The sequence below is a fragment of the Jaculus jaculus genome, chromosome 18 (assembly GCF_020740685.1).
Source record: "Jaculus jaculus isolate mJacJac1 chromosome 18, mJacJac1.mat.Y.cur, whole genome shotgun sequence".
NCBI classification, from domain to species: Eukaryota; Metazoa; Chordata; class Mammalia; order Rodentia; family Dipodidae; genus Jaculus; species Jaculus jaculus.
This window is the reverse complement of record NC_059119.1, coordinates 36,562,679-36,581,595: the sequence shown is the minus strand read 5'-3', so window position 1 is coordinate 36,581,595 and position 18,917 is coordinate 36,562,679. Positions and strand designations below refer to the sequence as shown.

Genomic DNA, 18,917 nt, shown 5'->3' with positions numbered 1-18,917 from the left:
CACTTAATCACACATTCTAGTTCTAATCCCTCCTTCTAGGCACAAGCAAGTGGCCATGTTCTTTGTAACGGTTCACAGTGACCATTAGTGATATCAAGCTACAATAGCCAGTTTAAATGTCCCTTCACTTACAAAACCATCCAACCCATCTGGGAAGTACTCAACATGCCTCAAAGAATAAGAATAGAATTTTAAAAGCCCAGATCCTGCTCATTAAAAATGTGAATGCAAGTAGTGTCTGGGCAACACAGTGCAGTATTTATACAGAAGGCTTTTAAGGCTGTGGCATTCTATCTATAAATTAAAATGGATGTTCATTAAAAGAACTTACTGCCGGGCATGGTGGCACACACCTTTAATCCCAGCACTCGGGAGGCAGAGGTAGGAGAATCTCCGTGAGTTTGAGGCCAGCCTGAGACTCCATAGTGAATTCCAGGTCAGCCTGGGTTAGAGTAAGACCCTACCTTGAAAAACCAAAAAAAAAATTTAAAAAGAGCTTACTGTTGCACTCTGAGTACTCAGACCCTCCGAAAATGCATCATCTACATAAGAAACAGTCACTCTGTGTCACCACAGAGGTTGTTCCACCACAGCGTGACATGAGTAACAGCTTGTAAAAGAACCAGCATTAACATGTCCCTTCGTGGATATGAAGATCACAGACAGCACTCAAAATTTGGGGGGTAGTAATGCCATCAGCACAGAAAGATGCTGCAAATAGCAATGTCAGAAGAAAGAAAAGGTTCTCTCCTGCTCCCGACCTTGAGAAGCCCAGGGCTGCACACCGCCCTCCCGGCGCGGCGCTCTCGGCACTCAGCGGCCCTCGGAGCAGAGAGAGCGAAGCCCGAGGGCCAGTGGGCAGCCAGCCGAAGCCTGGCTGTGGCACTTCCCGGGCATTTTTGCTATCACTGAGTAGGAAACCTGAGAGTCCCAAGGTCCTGAAGCATGGGAGTCACATGGAAGAACGGAGGACTGGAACACATGTGAAGTACAGAGGTGCTGCCAAGTGGAAAGCAATGCATTTTCTACCATGCCACGCAAAGACAGTGGAATGTGAACATAGACAGATGGTCGTGGACATTGCAGGAGGGGAAGGTTTCAGCGTAACCGCTAACGCTGCTGGAAGTCCGGCAGGCCCTGGCTGGGAACTGTATGATTCCTCAGCAGCACATCAGTGTGACCTGGGGGCCTCACAAGCCCATCTGGTCCTCTGGGATGGGGACCCTCCTGTGCTCAACCTGCACCCTTCTCATAGCACCCAGCAGAGCACCTCAGCTGCAGCAAGAGTTCACTGGGTGGCTCTTGTTTTTAATAATTATGATAGTTGAAACAAACAGAGAAGAGGAATGCCTCCTCTTGGTGGCTTAGTCATCATATCTCCTGGATCCAGTACAAGGTTTGGCATAGAAGATGTTCAGTGGCACAGGACTTGCTTAGCATGTGTGAGCGCTGGTTTTGATCCCTAACAGTGCAAAAAAAAAAAAAAATAGTGAAAAATGAAAGAAACATTGAAATACAAGGAGGGATTCCTTAGAATCAATAAAATCCTGCTTACTGAAAAAGAGAAAGAAGAATGAAAATGCTATAACAAAACCTATCACTTTGTATGCTAACTTAAAAAATTGATTTATAGCCAGGCATGGAGATGCACGCCTTTAATCCCAGCACTCGAGAGGGAGAGGTAGGAGGATCGCCGTGAGTTCAAGGCCACCCTGAGACTACGTGGTGAATTCCAAGCCAGCCTGGGCTACAGCAAGGCTCTACCTCAAAAAGAATTGACTTACATATGAAAATATCAAAGAATAGAATTTTTTTAATTAGGAAAGAAAATGAAGAGAGCAAAATGAGGCAAGAAGGACTTGTGACATCAGGGAGGGAGAGAAGGATTTGGTGTGAAGCCTGGACCAGGTCTTGATCATTTGTAAGGCTCTTTGAAATAGGGGAGTTAGTATTCTGGCCCTGTGATACCAATAGTCATTTAGAATCTGGTAGTCTTTGGGCTTGAAAGGGTCTCTAGCAACCAGGATTCTCCCTCCCCTGGAGTTTTCCCCTCCTGGGTCTCACTTCTGAGCCAGTTTCCTTGCTTCTCGCTGTCACCACATCTATTCCCTCCTCAGCCTCCACATAGGCTACCTCTCTACTTTTTTGCAAATCCCACCGTCTCTTGCCTCCCTGATCACCCCACCCGAGGCCAGGCCCCACCTTTGCCTGCACCCCTGCGGTCACCTCCGCAGATTCTGCCTCTCAGCTGGGCCTCTCCAGCCTCTCCCGTTTCCACACTGCAGCTGAGTCATCTCGGCAAAGTGCACTTCTGATCCACGTGGATGCTCCGGGGGTGAAACCTTTGATGGCTCCCTTTGTGTGCTATACAAAGGCTTCGCCCAACTCCCCTGGCACAGACCTCAGCCCACATCAGTGCCTCTCTGCTCTTCTTCATAGTTCTTGAGTTCCCTAGCCAGCCTTGCCTGTGGGCCTCTAAGCATGTTGTTTCCTCTGCTGGACACCTAACTCATCTCGGCTTCTCCTCTCAGTGTTCTAAGGAAACTCCAGGCTAGAAAGTGCCATGGCTTACACCATGTTATCCGGTCCCTGTCCCACTCATAATTGCAAGGACCATGTTGTTTCTGGGCGGTGGCAGAGCTGAGCAGATTGTGCCTGGAACATTCCCACATGAAGAGCAGCCAGTGACCCCCAGAGTGGTGAGCTGGCCGCCGCCCTGATGATGTTGCACATCGTTGTCCTCCTGCGCCCAGCACCATCCCTGCAGTCCAGGAACGCTTGCCGGGAGAAAAGGCAGATGAACAAGGGAATGAGAACTGCCCTGGTTCCCAGCTCCCCGCAGAGCCCTACTCACCGAGAGCTTCTCACACAGCCCCTCGCCCTTTGTTCCCTCTGCGCTGGGCTCACTCACATCTTTTTGCAGTAATCCTTAGGGCTATGGTCTAGGAGACAGGGTGGCAGTGCACAGGTTCATTTGGGAAACTCTTTAGAAAGTGGCTATGGCACGAATATAAAGGGCCCAGTGTGCTTTTCTAATCTATTCCAGCTCTCCAGGGAGTTTGTAGCCTGCACTCTACCACAGCTGCTAAGTGGCTGTCCTGGCTGTCCATTCAAATTGCAGAGTCCTCTGAGCTGGCCAGTCCACAGAGTCATGGAGCTGCTATCAAGCCAAGGTCCCTGACAGAAATGTCCCCCTGCCCAGCACATCGCCCAGACTCCAAGCCTCAGAGTCCAGTCTCACCCTGGGTGAGGCATCTTGCCAAGGAGAAGTACTTGGATATATTTCCAAGTAATTTTTCTCTGTTCTAGCCTGAGTTTCCTCATTCATGAACTAGAGAGCTGTACTTGTGGTTTCTCTTTCCCACTCCAAAGGGGAGATTCCTAACAGGGATGAGCAAGCCACTAAGGGATTAGGCTGTAGAAGACAGGCTGACCGCAGGACACAGCACAGGTGGCCTCTACTCCACCACCTGCGGTCAGAGCAGCGTCACAGTCCTGCTCTCGGCCACCAGTCCCAGGGATGCCACAGCACAAACAAAGCACACAGTTCTGGTCCCCATGGAGCCCACCTACCAAGGTGGGCAAAGCCCTGTCAGAGGCCTCTGCTAATGCTAAGTGAGCACCAGCTACATGTCCGATGCATTGCAAAGCATGCACTGCCTCCGCTAAGGTCCTCATACTGGGGAAGGGAAGAACAAGACCCACCCCAGGAAGGAACTCACTCCAGGAGTTTCATCTGGCTCCTCCTACATCTGCCCATCACGTGGAAGTATGCCATAGGCACCGCTCTACATGCACAGTCAAAGCAAGTTAGGGAGCAGTTCTGCCTAAGGGGGTTCTCTTAGCCATATAGTGTGCCTCCCAGCTGTGGTCAGCAAAGGCCATCAAGGGCAGCCTCCAATGCCTCCACATGCCCCGTACGCTAGGAGGTGGGCACACAGAGGAAACCCAAGCCCCCAGCCCTCAGAGAGGTCCCAGTCCTGCTCAGTTTGGGCCCCCCTCTCCTATGAGCCTCCTTGAAACTCCCCCCCCCCACAAACACACTTCCCATTGCCACCGCCTTCCCCAGACTCTGCTCTTCAACCCGCTGGGCCTTGCTCATAACATGACTGGCTTAAATCTCTCCGCTGAGAAACCTTGGGTCACAAGCGAGAGCTGCTCACATTGGAAGCCCCTCCACTCACCCAGATTCCTCAGCACTGTGCCCCCCCGCCCACCTGAGCCTGCCACCAGCCATCTCTGGGCACCCTCCTTTGGCCCAGCTGTGAAAGAGGGGGTGTGTTCCGTTCTGAAAAACAGAGCTGCTCACTGCGGCTCCTGGCAGAGCTGAAAAATCACACCCTTGGGAGCAGACAGGGTCACAATCACCCATGATTCATGCAGCTTAGAAAGAAGTGTGAAGAGCTGCTCTTTGGCCAGAGGCCCCTGCCTTCTTGGGCTGTCTGGGCCCCGCATCACCTTTCAGCTCGTGAATGACCCTGTTTGGCTGGAAGGGCCTGGTTTGGGCGCTGCCCTGGGCCACTGCTGAGCCTGGGGAGGGGGGCCATGGCTGCAAAGGATGGCTTCAACCAGTGGGGAACAGCCATGTGAAATAATTGGAGTGCAGAGTGACGAATTAGCAACTGAATTCTGGGGCTGGGGAGATGGTTGAGTGGATAACATGCTCGCTGTGCAAACCTGAGTTCCTGAGTCCCCATCCCCCACAACCCACAAAATAAAAAGCAAACGCTGGACAATGGCAGGCACATGCAATCATGATGAAAGGGAAGCCGGAATGGAAACTCACATGCGCCAGCTAGCCTAGCCAAGGCAACAGGACACTGTAGAGACCCTAAGTGCAAGGCAAGGGCCAACACTGGAGTCATCCTCAGACCTCCACGCCCTCGCTGCGGCATGCACGCACCCACACTGACACGCATGAACGTGTCTACACACACCATCATACAGCCACATCCACCAAAAATAGCAACAGTGACTGAATTTCCGTGAGCAGAGAACTGCTCTGTGCCAGGCTGTGCGCTCAGCGCTGCATGGGGACCCAGGATGAGTGAGGCACGCTGGGTGCCTGGACCGTGGATCTGGGGGAGGGGAAGTGTAGATGAGAAGGGGTGGGAAGGAAACCCTGAAGATCCATGAAAAAAAACAAAACCCTGAGTGTCAAGGAGGAGTTTAAGTTTATTTATTTGCAAGCAGAGAGAGGGGATGGGGAGGGTGCACCAGGGCCTCCGGCCTCTGCAAATGGACTCCAGACGCATGGGCCACTTTGTGCACCTGGCTGTATGTGGGTACTAGGGAATGGAACTCGGGTCTTTAGGCTCTACAGGCAAGCACCTTAACCACTGAGCCACCTGTTCAGCCTAAAGAGAAGTTTAAACAACATTCCCTGCTAGGGCCAAGACTAGAAGACCCTCTGGCTGGGTGGTTGGTGTGGCTCATTGAAGCGGTGAAGCAGGTCTTGGGGACAAGGGAATCTACGGATGTGTGAGAGGAGGGTGAGGGCAGAGATGGAGCAGTGGCCCAGTGAAAGTCTAGCGCGTGGGCACAGCTCGCTGTCAGGTGGGCTGCCACCGAGATGGCGCAGAGGGGACAGGAGATAGCCTGGCCAAATCTTTGTGGCTGGAAAGCCAGGAAGGAGTATTTCTACTCATTGTGAGCATTGTTTCTAAAGCCAAGGAAGGCCTGCTTTTCTAGGTTCCTATTTTGTCAGCTGGGCAGAGCAAGGGACAGAAGCAAGAGGGTCTGCTAGAGCGTTCTAGCAAAAGGAGTGATGACATTATGACCACCTTGTGGTGACATTCTGCTAGGAAGGTCAGAGATACCCACTGAAGGTCCTAGCCCTGGAGTGAGGGTGACAAGCTGACCATGCAGAGGACAGAACACCCATGGACTGGATGGTATTCCTAAGGCAAATAAGGAATGGAGAGCTGGTTTGGGCAAGGTGAGGCTTTTCTCGAGCAAGGAAAGACATCCAAATAGCTATTGGAAATGTTGATCAATGAACATGGGTGTGGCTGGAGAGTTGCAAGTCCTGCTCATGACCATCATTGTCATCCTCAGACACCACTCACTAAGGGCATTGGGTGCTCAAGACATCCAACTAGCTATTGGAAATGTTGATCAAGGAACACAGGTGTGGCTGGAGTTGAGAGTCACGCGCATGAACATCACTGTCATCCTCAGACACCACTTACTAAGGGCACTGGGTGCTCATCTAAGCCTCACACACCTCAGAGTCAGCAGCATCAGCCTCATTTAACAAGGGAGAAAGCTGAAAGCTAGAGATGTTAAGAAACTTGTCCGTGCATGAAAGGTGTCAGTCTGAGGGGAGAGTTCCCTCTGTAAAGGTTCTCTGAGGGGTATGAAGCTATTCACAGAGTCCTCGCAAAGGCTCGGCCTGAAAATTTTCCACTCTTAATTAGTTGTTCATTATCAGCTATCATGGGCTGCTCTAATATTAGACTTTCAACATGACAATCATGTTAGATGCCCACATGTGGAAAAAGTGGAAATGTATGTGGAGAATGGAAGACAGCGTCCATATGACTTATACCAGGCATGCAAAGGGATTTTGTGATCAGTGTAGGATTGATATGCAGGCCAGGGACAAATGGACTGAGCAATGGGTTTGGAGGAGTTTCATAGGCAAAACATCCCAAGCTGCAGGAAGGAAGGGTTGGGTGAGGGTGGGCCATGGATTTAGTACTGAGGAGCCCGTATGGCTGGTTTTTCTGAGGAGCTTTTGGGAGGATCTATGGGGGTAGGAACCAGAGTACAAGGAGGCAGTGGGGTGGGGTAGGATCAAGAGTTTGGGAAGAAGAGCGAAGGTCCACTATTCTTCCCATAGGCTCAATAGAAACAAAAGAGAATGGGCTCATGTCCAATGGGAAGGGGAGTCAGAGCTGCTATCCAAGGAGCAGAGAATCAGGAGATGGTCTGAAGGTAGGAGGCTAGCAATGGACAGAAAAATGGAGGTTGGAAATGCATGTAAGAAAACAGAGGATGAAGGGAATGTCCAAATGAGGCAATGCTGTCAGATCATTTTCTTTAGGACAGAAAAGCAAGGTTTTTAAGTCAAAAGATAGCTTTAGAATTAACTCTTGAATTTACTCAATGTGGCTGGCTGGGTGTGGTAGAACACGCCTTTAATCCCAGCATTCTGGAGGCAGAGGTAGAAGAATCACTGTGAGTTCAAGGCCACGCTGAGACTATATAGTGAATTCCAGGTCAGCCAAGGCTACAGTGAGAGCTTACTTCAAAAGGCCAAAAAAAAAAAAAAAAAAAAAAAAATACTGAATATGTGTTCATGGAATCCCTAATGTGTGTCGAACATTATCCAAGAACTGGGGTCAATGATGGACATGGCCAGCAAGCCCTTTGACCTCAGGGGGCTTGATTATTTTTGTTTCCAGTGACCACAGGTATGATATTAACTGCTGAGGGGAGGATTATTTTTAAAATTCAGATTTCAGTGGGTTTAATTTTATAATGGCAGGAAAATCAGGGTATAAAAGCTCAGTGTTTAGAAGTGGGGCATGTAATGGATGCTATTCACATTACTACAAACAAGAAAGACTGAGAGAGGAATCAAAGGCTGGGTTTAACCTTAAGAGGTCCTTGCATAACTGGGCGTGGTGGCACGCACCTTTAATCCCAGCACTCGGGAGACAGAGGTAAGAGGATCACCGTGAGTTCAAGGCTACCCTGAGACAACATAGTGAATTCCAGGTCAGCCTGGGCGAGAGCAAGACCCTGCCTGGAAAAACAAAAATAAAAAATATAAAAGGTCCATGCATAGTGGTCAAGTGAAATCAAGGACTAAAGGAAGGAGGTGAGAGGGAAGGTCGGGGGAGTATGGGCCTAGAGGAAGGAGTTGAGCTGTAATTACATGCATGTGGTCAAACAAAGAAGTCATCTTTACAAACTTAACACTATAATTATAGGCCAAAATTTAAAGCTAGAAAATAAACCAAACGTTTAGTGTCCACTGTGACTCAAGACATCTATCTCTCTCTTTTTTTTTAATTTTCATTGTATCTGTGAGAGAGAAAGAGAGAGGGAAGGAGGTAGGCAGAGACAGAGAGAATGTGCACACCAGGGCCTTCAGCCACTGGAAACTGACTCCAGATGCATGGACCACATTGTGCATCTGGCTTATGTGGGTCCTGGGGAGTTGAACCTGGGTCCTCTGGCTTCGTAGGCAAGCACCTTAACCACTAAGTCATCTCTCCAGCCCATCAAGGTATCTCTTAAATGTAAGTCTCTGTAAAATAAAATTATATTTTATATTTCTGACAGGTGTATAATGGCATGAGCCTTCCATTGTATTGTCATACAGAGTAGGTTTACAGCCCTAAAAATGACTCTGCTCTACCAAAAATAAAGAAAAAAAGATGAAATTTATATCTATTTTACAATGGCACAGAGTAAACATTCCCATTTGAGAAAATGATGAACTGGCTGTAGAAGGGAGATTCAGAACTGAAGCAAGTCTGAAACCCCGCTGTCGGTGAGCGTGAGCTTCTCTAGCTCTGTGCTTCACATTGGGGAACAGCGCGGACAGCAGCGTAGCTCCGCCAGCCTTGAGAAGCCCTGCCGAGCTCCTTTCGCTCACAGCCCTCCTGCCCCGTCCCTTCTGCTGGACCCACTCAGTGAGAGCCACTTTTCTTCACAGAGGGCCCATGTTCTTGGGCATCGCCAGTACCTTGGCTTTTCCCTTAAAGTTTCATGCATCTCCCTGTCAGGGGCTTCCTTCAGGGGGTATGACCCTGCTGCACATTGACATTTCAGACTTTCCTTATAAAAAGGAATCTAGGGCTGGAGAGATGGCTCAGCAGTCAAAACACTTGCCTGCAAAGCCTAAGGACCCAGGTTTGATTCCTCAGGATCCACGTAAGCCAGATGCACAAGGTGGCACATGTGTCTGAAGTTCATTTGTGATGATTAGAGGTCCTGGTGTGCACATTCTCTCTGAGACCTGTCTCTGTCTCTCTCAAATAAATAGATGAAAAAAAATTTTTTTAAAGAGTCTAGGGCTTGGGTGATGCTTCAGTGGGTAAAGTGTTTGCCATGTTAGCATTAGAACCTGAGTTCAGAAACCCAGCACCCACATAAAATTCCGGGGGTGGTGGCATTCATCTGTAATCCCAGCTCTGGAGAAGTAGAGGCAGAAGGATCCCTAGGGCTTGTTTGCTAGCTTTTCTAGCCCAATCCATGAGCTCTGGTCTCAGTAAGAAACACTGTCAAAAAGCAAAGTGTAGAGCAATCAAGTAAGACATATGATGTTGTCGTCTGGCCTCCACACAGGTGCACACACATGCACACACACACATGAACATGCCTACATACTCATGTAGTACATACATACATACATACATACACATAAAAATATCTGAGTCCAAGCCTCCATGACCCTGTAGCTATTCCATCCTGAATGCAGACATAACTAGCATCATCCAGATGACGGTGAAGTCCACTGCCGGCTTGAGCACAGCAAGACCCCTTTAGTTGAGTGCCTGAGTGGCTGAACCTGGGAAAACACTTCCCTAAGCAGCACTCTGCAAGCAGAGCACCCCATGGCACTCTGCTCAAGGAAAGATTTTCAAATGGGCTTGCAGTTTTACATTCTGGAGCCTTCAGTGAGTGCAGTTTTATCAGTTCCCAAAAATGCCCTCCAGGGATCCTTCCATATCTCCACTGCAAACTGTTTGGCATCTCCTTAATGGCATGTTTCTACCATCTTTCTGCACTGCTTTTTGCTCCAAATTCTAGCTGCAAATCCAGCTAAAGGCAATAACCACACTACAGCCTGAACATTATGCTTTCTTGAAACTTCCTTTATTGAATTACTTTTGGATTCAGCCTCACTTAAAATTTCAAAACATAGGCAGAATGCAGACCAAACTCTTTGCTACACCAAATACCCTAAAGTCCAATTCCCAGCAGTCTTTGTTCCCACCTGAATCTTCGTGAGCACAGCCTCTACTGTGCACGTTTCTACTGGCGTTCTGGCCTTTCAAACTCCACAATCACCAACTAATCTCATGCAGGGACATTTTAAACCCACATCTCCAACTCTGCTAAATTCATCCTGCAAACTCGTTTCAAAGGTCTCAGATCCACATGATCAGATTTCATCATTAAAAATATCACTTCTCTGATACTGACTATCTGTATTTTCTGTGTCACTGTTACTATAATACCTGATAGAAAAGAATTAAGGAAAGAAAAATTTATTCTGGCTCGCAGCTTACAGCTCAGTTCATGATGGCAGAAGCATGTGGTGGAGGGTGTTCACAAGACAGCACAGACAGCATGGCAGGAGCCAGGGGCTGGGTATAAGCTGCCGTTGGTGACCTACTGTGCCAGGTTAGCCCACCTCCTAAAAGATTCCACAGCCTCCTCAAGTAGTGCCACCATCTTAGGAACAAGTCACTGTTCAAAGCATGAGCCGCTGAAGGACATTTCAGATTCAAACCGTTACAGGCTTAACGTGTAGGAAGGACTTGAAGGAACAGATACAAGAATTTAAATCTTGGCTTTTTCAAGCAGAAGGATCCTCATAGGGTTATCTTGGGCAGTCTCTGCCTCTGAGTGGGATGATACCATGCCAAGTGGATGGACCCCTTACTATGTTGGAAATACCTCAGACAGTAGTTTTCAAATCTTCTCTCAGTTGCTTATAGCATCTTATCACCTGGTAAAATGTTACTAGGTCTAGGTTTCCCAGGAAATAGAAATAGGCCACTGGGAATGAGACATGAAGTCTAAGTTTTCCATGGTACTTGAGATAGGGTGAAAACCAAAAAAGCTGAGAGGGAAGAAGTTCAGATCTGAGTTTCCCTGACTGACTCTCTGCACTTTCGCTCTTCTTTCTGGGTCTCAGCCAGACTGCAGCGGGTTCTGACCTGTACTTTCTTCTACCATGATGTCTGAAAGAGCAAGAATAGACTGCTCCCAGAGACCCAAGTTTCTTACAGGTGCATGAAGAGCTACTTAGACCAAGTAGGCAATTTTCTAGCTGGTACAGTAGGCAAAACTCCAAGATGGCCCAGCGAGCTCTCACTCTTTCAATTTGCGTGGGAATAATGATGTCTAGTAACCCCATGATTACATGATACAGTATGTCCAATATAAGTTTCTAGCAACGACATTTCAAACCAACTAACTCTCAACCAAAAGGGAGATCTTTCTGGTGGGGCTGACATAATTGAGCGAATGCTTTAGAATAAAGTGAAGCCACAACTGGATACTGTCCTGTGGGTCTCAAAAACCATGTTGTGGAGAGGGTTATGTGGCAGGGAGCAAATAGCAGGGAGCCTTTGGAGGGCCTCAGTCAATCCTACGATGGCAAGGCACTGGATTCTGCCAGTGACTGAGCTTGAAAGAAGTCCTGAGCCACAAGTGAGATTATGGCCCTAGCTGACACCATTGCTTCTGACTGGTACAGACAGCCAGCATGCCTGGGGGCACTTCTTTTGTTTGTTTGTTTTTGTTTTGCAAGGCAAGGTCTCACTCTAGCCCAAGCTGACCTGGAATTTGCTATGTAGTCTCAGGGTGGCCTTGAACTCACAGTGATCCTCCTATCTCTGCCTCCCGAGTGCTGGGATTAAAGGCGTGCACCACCACGCCCAGCTTTTTTTTTTTTTTTTTTTTTTTTTGGTGGTGCTAGGCATAGAACCCATGGCTTAGCATAAACTAAGCAAGGGCTCTGCCTTTGGGCTACAGTCCTCCGGCCCATCCAGGGATGACTTTTAACACTACATTGAAGATCCCTCTACAATACTAGGATCAGGACAGCACCACGGAGTTTCCGTCTGCCACCTACTGCTGTGTCCGTCATCCCCACCCCGGCCTCAGTGGGTCAGGTGGAGCGGGAAGGAGTAGCAGTGCTGTGTGGAGGGATGGACTTGGGCTTTCCGTGCCCCTCCCCGCCCGGAGCCCTAGGGAGATGGCAGTGCTGTCCTTGCTGTGGTGGCTCTCGGGCCACTGCCCCTCGCGTCCCCCACAGACACCTGATTCTTGGTTGAGGATAGACACGATGAGTAAATAAAGGAAAATGTTGTGAGGAAGACATAATTCAGGATACAGGAACATTTTCTCCCTTCCTAAATGTTTCCAGGGCCCCATCAGAGTCTACAATGCCAAGTAAATTATCTTCTTATTAGCCTGGGCCCTTTGTAGATGCAAAACCTCCCAGGTTCATGGTTAAATAGTATTGGTCAGTCACACTTCAGGAAGAATGTCTTCCCAGTCTTTCCTGAGAGGAAAGAAAGAATAAAGCAGACCAAACAGAGAAAAGACCACAGACAGGCTGGAGCTGGGAGGAGCTGAGCAAGGACCCAGCACACAGAGGTTAAGACATCAGAGGCTTTTCTGGAGTCAGATGCGAGTTGGCTGCCCAGCTCCCACCATGGCACACCCAGGTGGGCAGGAGGGAGCAACTCTTGGGCCACTGTCCATCTTACTGAGAACCTCCCATGTGCTAGAACCTGAGCTGAGGACTGGGAATGCAGAGATGATAAAGGTCAGATGGCAACCCACTGCTGCTCCTGAGAAAGAGAAGCGTCTGAATGCAAGGAAGAGGGTGCTGAGAGCAGGCAGGCATGTGATTTTCACATCATTGTTTAATTTTCACTGTTCATTATTTTAAGCGTGCATCAAGACAGAAACGATGCAGAAATTGTAGTAGACAGCTTCAGGTGGCTGAGATGAACTTCCAAACCAGGCACAGTTATGGAGGAGAGGATATTTATTGAAGCTTACTGATTCAGGGAAAGTCCCATAATGGCAGAAGAAGTTGGCCCCCTCTCTTAAAGGACCAAGCCAAAGAACTCAAAAGCCACACCTCTTCAGGAACTCCAGGAGGAATTCAGACACTTAGCATATCTTTAGACTGGAATTTCAAATGCCCCCACCACACTTTAGGGCTGAGCCCCAGGATCCACCCAGAGACATCTCCTCCAGCCAGGTAGCTGGAAATCTAAGAAGCTTTAAGGAACTCCTGAATCTATGGGGGCATCTATTGAATTCCACATATGTAATCAATTCCCTTATGGCCATCACCGAGCTCCAACCATCTTTATTAAGACTTTTATTAACAACATCCCACAGCATTTCAATGCAAACTCAAGATAGGCATTTTGCCCATACATACACATATACCTCTGCATGTGTCTCTGGCGTGAGCATTATTTATTAACCAGGAGATCAGCTATATTTGACTTCCGCTCGGAACACCTCTCACCACTGCCCCTTGGGACATGACCAAATCGCACAGTGGAATTCTCCATCCTGCCCCTGGGAGTCTTGTTAAAGGTCTAGCATCTCAGGCATGACAGGCTGCTGGTGGTGGTGGGGTCTTTGACAGAGGGTCCCCAGGAGAGGCATCGTGCGCGTTGCGGAGGCCCGCCCAGTTCCAGTGCCCCCACCACCACCCGGACGTCCATCGGCTCCTTTAGCCCCCTTTTCTCTCTGTCCTTGCTGCAGATTGAAATGCTAGAACACAAATACGGGGGCCACCTGGTGTCCCGGCGCGCCGCGTGCACCATCCAAACTGCCTTCCGCCAGTACCAGCTCAGCAAGAACTTTGAGAAAATCCGCAACTCGCTCCTGGAGAGCCGCCTGCCCCGGCGCATCTCCTTGCGCAAGGTGCGGGCGCCCGCGGCCGAGAGCCTGGTGGCCGAGAAGGCGCTGCTGGAGGGCTGCGGGCTGCTGGGGCTGCCGCTGGGCCGCTCGCCCTCCCTGCCGCCCACCTTGGCCGGCTCTCTCACCGAGCTGGAGGACTCCTTCACCGAGCAGGTGCAGTCCCTGGCCAAGTCCATCGACGACGCCCTCAGCACCTGGAGCCTCAAGACCATGTGCTCGCTGCAGGAGAGCGGCGCCTACCAGCTCCACCGCGCGCTGCACCCGGGCGCCGCGCCGCCGGGCCTGGAGGCCGAGGGCCCGGAGCCCGAGAGCGGCGCGGCGCCCGGCGACGAGGCCGGAGGCCTGAGCCCCGGCCACGGCGGCACGCTCATGATGGCCTTCCGGGACGTCACGGTGCAGATCGCCAGCCAAAACATCTCGGTCTCTTCCTCCACCGCGCTGTCCGTGTCCAACTGCCTGGGCGCGCAGACGGCCGCCGCGGAGCCCGCAGCGGGCCGAGCCCAGCCCGGGGAGGCCGCCCGAGCCCCAGCCGCGGGGCCCGGGGACGGGGACGGCGGCGCCGAGGCCGCGGAGCGCCGGGCGCTCGAGGAAGCGGCGGTGGAGGAGGCGGTGGCCGCTGGAGTGCAGGAGGAGGAGGACGAGGAGGAGGAAGAGGCCGGGCCGGGCGCCGAGGCCGAGGGCGCCGACGCCGACGCCGCCGAGCAGCTGAGCAGCAGCAGCGCGTCCACCAAGTCGGCCAAGTCCGGTTCCGAGGCGTCGGCCTCGGCCTCCAAAGAGGCCCTGCAGGCGGTGATCCTGAGCCTGCCGCGCTACCACTGCGAGAACCCCGCCAGCTGCAGGTCGCCCACGCTCTCCACCGACACCCTGCGCAAGCGGCTCTACCGCATCGGCCTCAACCTCTTCAACATGTAAGTGCGCCAGGCCGGCGAGCCCAGGGAAGGGGCGGGGGGGGGGAGGGGAGGAAAGGGGCTTGCACCTCCCTGCAACTTCCTCTCCCGCAGGGGGTGGGGAGTGCCTGGACACCCTATGGACAGCATCATCCGGTGGTCCTGCCAGCGTGCCTGGGGCCTCATCCCAGAGAACGTTTCGGGAGTGCACATTTTCCCCTTATGAATGACACGTGGAGCACAAGTTTTCACAACTGTTACTTTTCTAAGATGAAGTGACAGTTTGAGAAGGGAGAGAACTTAAATGGAGATACAGTGTCGAGCATGGGCAATGTAAAGACTTAACAGGAATCTTTCAGGAGGAATATGCACAGGGAAGCCCGTGTTATTTCATGAGGGTGGCAAAATGAGGGACTGGAGAGACAGTGTAAAAAGTGAGGCAGGGAGCAGGGGCTAGGAAAAGAAGAGGGGCAGGAAGAGAGTGCGCAGCGGGCCCTGTAGAATGCAGAAGGAATAGGGTAACAGAGAGATCAGTGGTTGCCACACCTAGATAGAGACCCCAACCAGAACGCAGCCAGCTGGGGCCATGCAGAGGAAGCGCGTATGCCCCTGCCTTGGAGATGTGAAATTCACCAGACACTCACCACCTTCCGTTCACCCTTTCTTCCTAGCCCAGCCCGAGAGCATGGAGTCTTTTCCTGCCCTCTGGTGCGCTCAGTTATGTATACAGCTGTTATGTATTGCACCACAAAGATGAGACAGCCCTTGGCCTCAAGATGCACGTTACTGCCTGTAGTTCACCTGATATAACGCACTTAGAATCCCCCTCCCCCCAGAAATACCTGAGACAGGTGGTGCTCTCCAGTTTTACAACACAGCCAGCGTGTCCATAGGAACTAGGTAAGTTGTACACCTTCTAGCACCACCGTCCTGTGTGAGGTCCAGGCGAGATGTGCTCCCTCCGAAATAGGGTACCACAGAAGGAAGGAATTCTGACCGTCCCTGAGCAATTTCCAAAGCATTTTTATGCGTTTTATGGTCTGGGAGTCAGGAAGGGCAGTAGTCTCAGAAGGCCTTGCCTCCCTCTCTTTCTACCTTTCCCCATCGCAACCCCTCCACAGAAACCCAGACAAGGGCATCCAGTTCCTGATCTCCCGCGGCTTCATCCCAGACACTCCCATCGGCGTGGCCCACTTCCTCCTGCAGCGGAAAGGCCTCAGCCGCCAGATGATAGGAGAGTTCCTGGGCAACAGCAAGAAGCAGTTCAACCGCGATGTGCTAGAGTGAGTGACCGCCCTGGGTCCCCTGCTCGCTCCTCTCCCTCCCTTCCTGCCCTGGCTCTGAGGTTTTGGTAGGAAATCCTGCTCGGGTTTCCAGATGGGTTAAGGGCAGAGTCACACCGTTTCGAGCCAATCACCTCCCTGGTACTTCCTGCGCCTTTTGTTGGCAGTTATTCAGTGGGCAGCCATTGGAGACACCAAGGATTATTTATCTCAAAGGAGACAGAATCTTCCCTCCCAGCCACCCTCCAAGGCAAGAGGAAGAGCCAAAAGAAAAAAAAAGAAAGAAAGAAAAGAAAGAGTTTTGTTTCATTGCTCAGGCCTGTCTCTGTAGAGGGCCAGCTTTCTCAGCCCACACTTCCCCTGACACCTCCCTAGCACCCCCACACGCACCAACATCCCCATTCTCAAATCAATAGGCACCAGATAAAGAAAAAAAGAAGGAGCTAGACGATGTTTTTGGCTCCCTAAAGATCAATTAACCAATAAAACCACAGCAACCAAAGAAGCATGCCTTAAACTCGGGGCGTGCCTTTGCTGTAGGACACTTTCTGTGCCCGCCGTTGCATCCCCAGCGTGGCAGAGCCAGGGTGGCACCTCTCTGGCTGAGGAGCAGGTCTTGGAGCCCACTCTCCCCTGAGAAAGGCTGAAGACCCTTGCCACTCTCCCAAGGTCTGAACCCGAGTGCCTAGGAGAGGAGCAAGAACGGATAAAAGTCTTTCCTTCCTTCCTTCCTTCCTTCCTTCCTTCTCCTCCCCTCCCTGCTCCTTTCCCTGTGCTGCTGCCCCTATGGAGTGTCTGCATGGGAAAATGATTCAGCAATCCAGAACAGGTCTCAGGATACAGGAAAAGAAACATGGTACTTCCCACTTTTCCCTCGTGCCCCCTACATGTCCTGTCTCTAGCCTTTTATGCTTTGTCCTTTCCACTTACTCTCCTGTGTCCAGCTGGCCTAGGTGACTCCCAGGTGACCCCGCTGCATCTCTCTGCTCCTAGGGGTAAAAGTGACCCTGTTCCCTTCACAGACTTTCCCTCCTGCTGAACCCAGTCCCTATGTGGTGGAGCCCTGTATTCTAGTGTGCCAGACCTGCCCTGATCTAAAGTTTGGGAAGCAGAGTTTTTCTGCTGAACAGCACAGTGAGAACTAATTGTCACCCTTCTCTGGAGAAGGCATGGTGGAGACAGGGTATGTAATCTGGCAGCTACCCAGCAGCAGACTCGGGCCAGGAGCCTCGGCCTGTGCTGAAGAGGGCCGGGCTGGGCATGGTACGGAGGTGCTCAGGCTTGGCTGGGGAGGGCTAGTCTCTGTGAGCTTCCCAGTGAAAGGAGGCTGATGGGCAGGCTGGAAGATGGCTGACTTTCCGTTGGGTGACGGGTAGCCTCAGCATGTCACTGCTGGTTACAGTTTTCTCCTCCATAAAATAAGAAGGTCTGGTAGTGTGATCTCAAAGGTCCCTCTCAGTCCACGAATCTGTCGTCTTTCCTATCCCTTAGTGCATTTGTCACTCACTAGTTGGCAGCTACTCAGGGTAGAGCATCATCTGCCCTGAAGGTGGGGCCACACTTTGTCATCCCGTCAGAGCGTCCCAGGAGAGCCCTCAGCCTCCAGAGGAGAGCCCGAGGTTTGTGGGGGAATGAGATGACCATTCATTATTGACTCAACAAACATTGAATACCTGCTGGATATTGAGAGTGGATCTGGACCATGGCTCCCTGGTTTGTGTCCAGGGTGGATGGGGGCCTCCTCCAGCAAATGTTAAAAAAAAAAAAAAAATGTATGGAGAAGCAAGAAGAGGCAGGTGCCGGCAGGGGAGCCAGAACACAGGGCGCTTTGGCCCTTTATGACGTGCCACCTCCCTGCCTGGGCCCACTGCAGACTGCGGCCTCCACCCCCACCGATAAGCCGAGGCCCTAAGAGATCCCTGCTGCTGCTCTGCCGGGCCCAAAGGCTTTGCTGGGATTCCGTACAGTGCTCCTGGCCCCACCTGATGACATTCAGGAAGTCATATCCCTTCCGTACAAAGCTGCTTGCTTAATCAAAGGACATAATTCACCCATCCGCCTGGAGACCGAAACAACCAAGCTACAAACTTTCCAAGAAGTAGCAGGAGGAGGGCTGGGGTTAAAGGGAGAACAGCTCTCAGAGGGCGAGTATTATCTCAGGGAGACAACATTTAGGCCTGTGGGGGAAAGAAGAAAAAGAAGACATAGGAGCCAAAGCAAATCTGCCTCAAAGGCTCGCCCAAGTCTGAGTGTCACGGGTGCTGCGATCATAGCGTCCAGAGTAGAGCCTGTACTTGGACCTCATTTCCACAGAATATGCCTTTCAAGAAGGACATGATTATGGTTTGAATGTGAACTGTCCCTCACAAGCTCATCGGCTTGAACACTTGGTCCCCACTTGGTGGTACTGATGTGGGAGGTCATGGAACATTTTGGACCTAGGGCCTAGCTGACAAGATAGAAGGCCATAGGGACAGGACTAGAGGCTTAAAGTGTGGGCCTGTTTCCAGCTCAGGCTCTCTGCTTCCTCATCCATTGTCATGTGAGTAAGTCACCTGGCACTCACACTGCCACTGAGCCGCCAGATACCAAGCCTTTCCCACCACGACAGGTTGTATCCCCGCAAAGCATGAGCCAGAAAAAAAAAAATATTATTCCTCCGTTAAGTTGCTTCTTGTCAAGTATTTGATCACAGCAATGAAAAGTAGCTAATACAGAGAACTGATTCTGGCGAGTGGGGTCATTTCTGTGATAAGCTTGAGCAGGTAGCTATTAGGCTCTGGGACTGGCTTGAGAAGGGAGTACGAAGCCTTAGGGTGCTGTGTGTGGACATTAACAAGTCGTCCTTCTGGAAGACCATCATGAGGACAGAAGACAACAGAGGCCAGTTTGTGACGTTCTAGACGGGAACACAGACTTTATCGGTGATTGGACTAGAGACCTTTCGTGTTACATTCTGTCAAAAGATCGGGCTGTGTCATCCCTATGTAAAAATTTGAGTGAGGCTGAATTCCAAAGGGTTTTGTGAGGGGAAATTTCAAGACAGCATAACATTCAGGCTTTGACATACTTATTGCTTGCTGCTCTTATCCAGATGTATTCC

General features: G+C 50.9%; 1 protein-coding gene across 4 annotated transcripts in view; it reads left to right on the top strand.

Annotated features, from left to right (window-relative positions):
• Iqsec3 (IQ motif and Sec7 domain ArfGEF 3) overlaps positions 1-18,917 on the top strand; it is a 108,653-nt gene that overhangs the window by 52,438 nt on the left and 37,298 nt on the right. For all 4 annotated transcript variants that reach the window (XM_012951361.2, XM_045137341.1, XR_006634131.1 and 1 more), the window contains 2 exons: positions 13,486-14,552; positions 15,653-15,814. In XM_012951361.2, coding sequence (XP_012806815.2) covers positions 13,486-14,552; positions 15,653-15,814 — 1,229 coding nt within the window. The remainder of the gene's footprint in view (positions 1-13,485; positions 14,553-15,652; positions 15,815-18,917) is intronic.